The 7890-nt window shown below is 47.4% G+C and overlaps 1 protein-coding gene across 2 annotated transcripts; it reads right to left on the reverse strand.

Annotated features, from left to right (window-relative positions):
* Positions 1-247: 247 nt before the first annotated feature.
* Positions 248-7390, reverse strand: LOC140419513 (uncharacterized). 2 transcript variants are annotated; one of them, XR_011945832.1, is made up of 2 exons: positions 4365-7034; positions 248-265 (listed from the first exon to the last, which is right to left on the reverse strand). XR_011945832.1 is itself a non-coding variant. In XM_072503409.1 (2 exons), the coding sequence occupies exon 2, from the start codon at positions 6601-6603 to the stop codon at positions 5623-5625; it is 981 nt and encodes a 326-aa protein (XP_072359510.1). In that variant the 5' UTR covers positions 6604-6953; positions 7258-7390; the 3' UTR covers positions 2202-5622. The 2 variants fall into 2 exon arrangements, 1 of the variants encoding a protein (XP_072359510.1); XM_072503409.1 differs by lacking the exon at positions 248-265 and adding an exon at positions 7258-7390 and having other exon boundaries at positions 2202-6953.
* Positions 7391-7890: the final 500 nt, after the last annotated feature.

The raw sequence follows: 7890 nt of genomic DNA on the forward strand, positions 1-7890 counted from the left end.
AACGGTGGAAATGTGGGGACTGTGGGAAAGGATTCATTTCCCCATCTCTGCTGGAAATTCATCGACGCAGCCACAGTGGGGAGAGACCATTCACCTGCTGTGTGTGTGGGAAGGGATTCAGTCATTCATCCAACCGCCTGAAGCACCAACGAATTCACTCCGAGGAGAGGCCGTTCACCTGCTCCGAGTGTGGGAAGGGATTCACTCAGTCATCCGACCTGCTGACGCACCAGCGAATTCACTCGGGAGAGAGACCATTCACCTGCTTGGAGTGTGGGAAAAGATTCATTATTTCAGCCCACCTGATCACTCACCAACGGGTTCACACGGACGAGAGACCTTTTAAATGTCCAGACTGTGGGAAGTGCTTCAAAAGTTCTTGGGAACTGATGTCCCATCAACGTGTCCACTTTGATGAGAAACCGTTCAGATGCTCTGACTGTGGGACTGGGTTCAAACGGTCATCTCAACTCACTGTACACCAGCGAATTCACACCGGGGAGAGGCCATTCACCTGCTCAGACTATGGGAAGGGATTGACTACCTCATCCAACCTGCTGCATCACCAGCGAGTTCACAAGTAACTACAATGATTAGTTTTTGCTGTTAATCACATTCAGGACTGTACCATGTTCATCGGGACGTTTCTGCTGATGTTATTAGATTCCAGCCCACTAACAGGGGGTCATATTCTGGCTAAAAGTCGAATAAATCAGTTTTGTGTAAAACACAGTGTTGAAACTTTTTAATATCTCTAATACAAATTAGTTGCTTTTGAAGTTCTCTCCCCCTCCCCTGTCTCCTCCATCCTCATCTCCAACAAGTGTGAGGAGCTCATGGAGCTTCTAATCACTGATATTGAGACAATCTGATCAGCTGCCTCTGCTGCTTTCATCCCTTTCACTAGCCCACCAGACCAAACTGTCTCTAAATTTCATCCTTTCCAGAGCCCTGAACCCACATCTTTCTCTAGTTTCGCTCCCATCTCCCCTCATGCCCTCTCAGAGCTCATCTTGTCCATGAGACCCAGCTCCTGCTTCATCGACCCTATTCTCACAAAACTTATCACCCAACTTCCCCATGTTCACTCACATTGTCATGTCTCTCTCTCTCTGGTACTGTCCCTCTGTCCTTCAAACCTGCCATCATCACCTGTTCCTCGAAACCCTCACCTTCCTTACAAACTACTGCCCTATCTCCAGCCTCCCTTTTCGCTCCAAACTCCTCAAACATGTTGTCACCTCCCAAAACCCTGTGCATCTTTCTGGAACTCCATGTTTGAGCCCCTCCAATCAGGTTTCTGCTCTGTCATAGGACTGGGACAGTTCTTATCAAAGTTACAAATGACATCCTCTGTGACAAAGATAAACCTCCCCTCTGTCCTCAGCCTGTCTGCAGCCTTTGACAAGGTCGACCACACCATTCTGCTCCGTCACCTCTCCACTGTCACCCAGCTGGTGGGGCTGCTCTCTCCTGGTTCCATTCTTCTCCATCAGAGTCAGAGAATCACTTGTAATGTCTTCCCTTCCCACTCGCACAGTTACCTCTGGTGTTCCCAAAGGATCCAGACTTGTGTCCTCTTATTTCTCATCCACATGTTCCCCACAATAACACCATCTGAACACAGTGTCAGTTGTCACATTTACACTGACCGCTCCCAGCTCCACCTCACCACCACCTCTCTCCACCTTTGCCTTTGTGAAATTCTCAGCCTGTTTGTCTGATATCCAGTGGTGGATGTGCAGACATTTCCTTCAATTAAATCTTGGGAAAACCAAAGTCATTGTTTTCATTCCCGAGCTAACAACTCCATTCCTCTCCCTGGTAACGTCTGACACTAAACCAGACCTGTTTGCACACCTGATGTCATAAATCATTCTGAAAGATCTTGTCAAGATTGTTACTTTGAACTTTCTGTCTGCAAATCCTCTCCCTCTAACTCCAGTAAAAGGAGTTTACAGAGGTTTTTGGTGTAAATACAGGATAGAAATTCAGGACCATTCTAGTTTCTATGGTGCATTCTCCCAAATCTATGAATCTCAGTCCCACACACTCCTCTCCCTCTCTGCTCATTGTTCTAGATTCAGTCTCCAGTCTCTTTTCCCCTCTCCAGATTGTCTCTCCTCATGTCCTTAAACTGGTGACTCAGGCTGTGAATCAATCCCATTCCTTCACTCTCATTCCAACAAATACTGCAGCTATCATCTTTAACAACTTTATTAGTAATTTCCAATATTGGGAAAGAATCACCTTTTCCCAATTATGGAGAACAGAAATCCAGTGGGCATCTCAGAACTTCCTCCTCCCCAGGACTGGTTTAACAAGTTGTGTGTATCTGAGTTACATTTATACAGACTCACTCACTCAGCGATCAGATCTCACTGAACTATGACACAAACTGTGTGTATCGGAGTTACATTTATACAGACTCACTCACTCAGTAAGTGATCAGATCTCACTGAGCTACAACAGCTCTATTTATAATGAGTTTTTAACATAATAAAATGTCTCAAGCAGTTTCACAAGATCATGAGAACACATTGGGGTCAATGACCAAAGTCTTGGTCAAAGAGTTTGGTTATAAGGAGGGTTTTAAAGGTGGAAAATGAAGTGGAAAAGTAGAGGGGTTTACGGACGAAATTCCAGAGATTAGGGTCCAGGCAGCTAACGGCCATCAATTGGAATGTGATTAAAATCAGGGATGAAGGACATCCGGGAATGGGGCTCCATGTACGTGGGCCCCATAGCCCAGGCTCAAGGCCCAAATCTGAACTTTGGGACAGAGTTTGACCATCCCTGGTCTCAGAGAAAAACAATTCCCCGATAAACATCTTGTAAGATTTTGGTTTATTTCTAACATAAAAAGTTCGGACCAGTTGAGTCCTCCTGTGTACTCGATGGGGATTGACTTTAACAGATTTAAAATCCTCTGGATCTCAGCGTTACAACAAGAATATGTTTCAGTCGAGATTCAAATATATAAATATTGAAAAACTGAACAGAAATGGGGAAAGACAGCAGCTCGTTGATCTCAAAGTGAGAAATGAATGGTCTCTGTTTCAGGTGGGACTCCTTCAGAAAGAACACTTCCCACCAGCAGCACCAACCCCCCTCCCCCTCCCTGTTCACCCACTCATCCTCCCATTGCACATCCACCCAATGGCCCCCAGCCTGGATTCACATTCAGCATGAACTCAGTGAGAGGCTGAGCTGGCCCCGGGATGTAAGAACGGACAAGAGCTGGAAGTGGTTCCAGTCAATACAGTTTGTGCATCATTATTAAATAAAGAAACTTCATATCTTGTCAAATCCCCATTTCAGTTAATTGGTGAATTACAATTTGGAGCCCAGACCCTTCCTGTTGCTTCTACTTGGTGGAACCTGTGTTGTTTCAGCAGAGGTAGAGACAGGCTGCTCACATCCCTGCTCTCACTGCCCAGAGGCTTGTGGTCTCCACCCTCTGGGTTTCAGAGCCCCTGAGGGTCCTGGGACAGACTGACCCATCTGATCCTGTACCGGGCAGATTCAGCTGGAGACGGGGCGGCGCGTTGGATACTGCCTGTGGGTTTGGGGGGAACGGGTCCAAGGTGGGAGCTCTTTGAGTGGAGTTCCCAGATCCATGTCTCCTTCCTCCATCCCTCTCCTGGACCAGCGTCACATCATTCCTCCCACTCTGCTGCTGACCAGCTTGGGGGAGATCAGTGACGTGTTGACAGTATCTGTCATCCTGTTCAAGGCAGCAGACATCTCCTGCATGGCCGTGGTCATGACCTACACTGACCCATTTCAGAGCCGTGCTTGAAGCTCCATGGAGGCAGCCACTCTCTCCATGACACAGTCTCTGGAACCTCCTCCAGCCCTACAACCCTCCAAGCTCCCTCACTCCTCCAATTAGGGGAGAAGGTGGCATCGTGGTAATGTCACTGGATTAGTGATCCAGAGGCCCAGGCTAATGCTCTGGAGACACGGATTCAAATCCCAAATCCAATGAATAAACCTGGAATTCTAAAGTTAGTCTCAGCGGCCGTGACAACTATCATCGATTGTTGGGAAAACCCATCTGGTTCACGAATGTCCTTTAGGGAGGGAAATCTGCCGCCTTACCTGGTCTGGCCTACATGTGACTCCAGACCCACAGCAATGTGGTTAACTCTAGTGCTGAGTTGGCCACTCAGTTGATGGGCAATTAGGGATGGGTAACTAAACCCGGCCTTTCCAGTGACGTCCACATCCCATAAAACAATCACAAAAAAAACCTCACCCCCTTCAGCTCCTTGACTTGCTTCACTCCACCATTGGCAGAGGCACCTTCACCTACCGAGGTCCTAAGGGCTGGAAGCCCCTCACTAAACCTGTCTCTTTACCTTTTCCACCCAGCTTCTGTCCCTCTGTGAAGGGTCTCCGACATTTTAACCTGTTGATGGGTAAATGTCAGTTGTTGTTGTCGCTGCCTCACATTGGAAAACTCAGGAATGTCACAAAAACACTCGGAAACTTCAGACCGAAGATTCTCAGCTGGAAACTTCACCTTCAGTCAGGAACAGATCACAGCTTTGCATCATCTCTGATTGGACAGCACATTTTGTACAAAAAATCACCATCTAATATCACCATCTAATAATGTTCATAAAATGTCAGAAATTAATTGACTGTGAATAGAATGAGCTCTCTCTGGCTCTCAGTAACAAAGCTTCCACAGCAGCTTGCTGGGTGACACACACAGCACAGGCCTGTTCTCTCTGTCACAAACCCTGAAACCAGATTTCTAAACTGGAGAAGGTTGGATCTGACGACCCAAATATAAACCAACTGTCTGAGTAAAGGTTAAAACGGTTCGACAGGAAAATCACTTTGGATAGGAAAGATTTTCAAAGTGATCGGTGCTGGATTCAGACTAACACCAAACACTCTGACTGGATCCAGAGGAAGGAGAACACAAGAGACTCCAGCCCCGGAGATCAGCTTCATCTGTCCCAGTGTCTGATCCAGGATCAGTAAACCATTCAGAGGAGACCGTCACCTCCAGCCCCAGAGATCAGCTCCATCTGTCCGAGTGATTGATCCGGGATCGGTAAACTATTCCGAGGAGACCGTCACCTCCAGCCTCGGAGATCGGCTCCATCTGTCCGAGTGTCTGATCCGGGATCAGTAAACCATTCCGAGGAGACCGACACCTCCAGCCCCGGAGATCAGCATCTCCCTGATCCGGGACCAGTAAACCATTCTCACATGTTGTGGGTCACATGTATTTCCGGCCGATTTAGCTGGTGTACGAAATCTACACTGTCGCTTTTTCACAAATTGCTTTAAAATCACCAATGACTTGGATCCCCTTTTTGGGTAAACTCTTGACTCCTGGACTAAAATCTTTCAGTTTTCAGCATTCATCACGAAATGAAATGAAAATCACTTATTGTCACAAATAGGCTTCAATGAAGTTACTGTGAAAAGCCCCGAGTCGCCATATTCTGGCGCCTCTTCGGGGAGGCTGGTACGGGAATTAATCTTGTTGACTCTAAACACAGTTGTAAAGGAGCCTTCTGTCTGTATCTCGGAGCTCTGAACCATGGAAGAGAGTGACTGGGGCATGTTTCTTACACACCTCAGGGTTAACCCACACATTCAGTCCTGGATCTGATTGACAGCAGCAAAAACAGCAGAATCCAATTCCTGGAGAGACTCATGAAGTCGCTGGTGTTTCAGCATAAGTTGTAAGTCAGTGAATCCATTCCCGCACTCGGGGCAGGTGAACGATTTCTCTCCAGCGTGAACTCGCTGGTGAATCATCAGCTCATTGCTGCTTCTAAAGCTCTGCTCACAGGCAAAACATTTAAAAGCTTTTATATCAGAGTGAATTTGTTGGTGTTTCAGCAGGTTGGATGACTGAGTGAATCCCTTCCCACACACAAAGCAGGTGAACGGTCTCTCCCCAGTGTGAATTCGCTGATGCATCACAAGACCATTGCTGCTTCGAAAGCTCTGCTCACAGTCAAAACATTTAAAAGCTTTCATATCAGAGTGAATTTGTTGGTGTTTCAGTAGGTGATAAGACTGAATGAATCCCTTCCCACACACAGAGCCGGTAAACGGTCTCTCCCCAGTGTGAATTCTCTGATGTACAGTAAGTTCAGATGATCGCCTGAAGCCAGTCCCACAGTGAGAGCACCTGAATGGTCTCTCGTCAGTGTGAACACGTTGATGACAGGTCACTTCCCCGGAAGTTTTAAAGCACTTCCCACAGTCTGGACATTTAAAAGGTCTTTTATCAGTGTGAACTCGCTGGTGTGTCTGCAGGTTTGATGTAGCAGTGAATCCCTTTCCACACAAGGAGCAGGTGAATGGCTTCTCCTCACTGTGAATGTGTTGGTGTCTCAAGAGATACTTTTTGCTTTTAAATTTCTTCTCACAGTCAAAACATTTGAAAGGTGTCTGATCAGTGTGAACATACTGGTGTGTCAGCAGGCTGGATGACTGAGTGAATCCCTTCCCACAGGTGGAGCAGGTGAATGGTCTCTCCCCAGTGTGACTGCGTCGGTGCATTTCCAGTTCAGAAGGGTAGCTGAATCCCTTCCAACAGTCCCCACATTTCCACGGTTTCTCCATAGTGCCGGTGTCCTTGTGTCTCTCCAGGTTGAATGACAAATTGAACTCTCATCCAGACACACAACACGTGTATGTCTCTCCCCACTGTGAATGATGTGATGTTTTTTCTGCCTATGTAATTGGTTAAAGCTCTTCCCACGTCAGTTCACTGGAACACTCACTGTCTGTGTGGGTCTTGGTGCTTTTTCAGTCACACTGATAATTGAAATCTTTTCTCACAAACTGAACAGACAAACATTACTCCTTCCACATTCAAAGACTGGGATATTCAGGTTCTAAAGAATTGAGTGACTGTCAGATCTTGATGTTTGGTTGAGTTTTCTGTCGGCCAATCATCCGCTTCGAATATCCTGTAAAAGGAGTTTACAAAAGCCATCACTGTCAGTCCAGATAGAAATTCTGAACAGACAATTCTAGTTTCTCAGGAAAATTTGTTCCTCTCTTGTTCCCCCAAAGCTGTAAATCCCCGTCCCACACACTTTCCCTCCTCCCTGGGCTGAAATCCAAACCCATCTCACCATCTGCACCATTTCTTTCCTCCACTCCCAGTTTTCTCCCTCCCTCTCCTCTGCCTGGGTTCAGTTCTCCAGCTCCTGTCTGCAGACTGACAATAAAATCAATGGGTCTTATTGGGGGTTTGGGGCCTCCACTCACCCGCCTGAGTCCAGCTTCATATTCACACTGCGCATGCTCCAGCTCACAATGGCTGGGGAGTGATTGACGGCAGGTCACGACCAATAAGAAGAAGGTAATCCGGGTCTGGATTGATCCTGCAACCAGCCGCCATCTTGGGAAAGGAAGTCGGGTCTTTTGTTCTTGGAGCGGAGCGCTGGGGCGGCCATCTTCGTAAGGGAAGAGGGAGTGGGCGGGGCTTCCTCCCCTGTGACAGGCCCGGGGCGACTAGCGACAACCACCTTCTTGGGAATGGAAGTCGGGTCTTTTGTTCTGGAGCGGAGCGCTTGGGCGGCCATCTTAGTACGGGAAGAAGTTGTGGGCGGGTTTCCGCTCTGGTGACAACACCCGGGTCACCCGGCGGCCGCCGCCAGCTTGTGGCGGTGATTCTCTATCCGGGTCTTTAGTGAAGGACAATGAGCTGGAGCTGAGGTTGGAAAGTGTTCAGAGGAAGGTCTGAAATCAGATTTACAGCCAGATATCTGTAAGAACCACAAAGTTCACATTCAGTATGTTTGCCAAATGAAATCACAATGCTGCAAACACTCAGTTCTGAAGAAGAATCAGGTTGCATTGGAAATGTTAACTCTCTCTCTCTTCACAGAAGCTGCCAAA

The sequence above is a fragment of the Scyliorhinus torazame genome, chromosome 5 (genome assembly GCF_047496885.1).
Source record: "Scyliorhinus torazame isolate Kashiwa2021f chromosome 5, sScyTor2.1, whole genome shotgun sequence".
In the NCBI taxonomy this organism is placed as follows: Eukaryota; Metazoa; Chordata; class Chondrichthyes; order Carcharhiniformes; family Scyliorhinidae; genus Scyliorhinus; species Scyliorhinus torazame.

Excerpts from the sequence above, each read along its gene's own strand:
- LOC140419513 (XM_072503409.1), bottom strand. The coding sequence starts at position 6,603 with ATGGAGAAACCGTGGAAATGTGGGGACTGTTGGAAGGGATTCAGCTAC.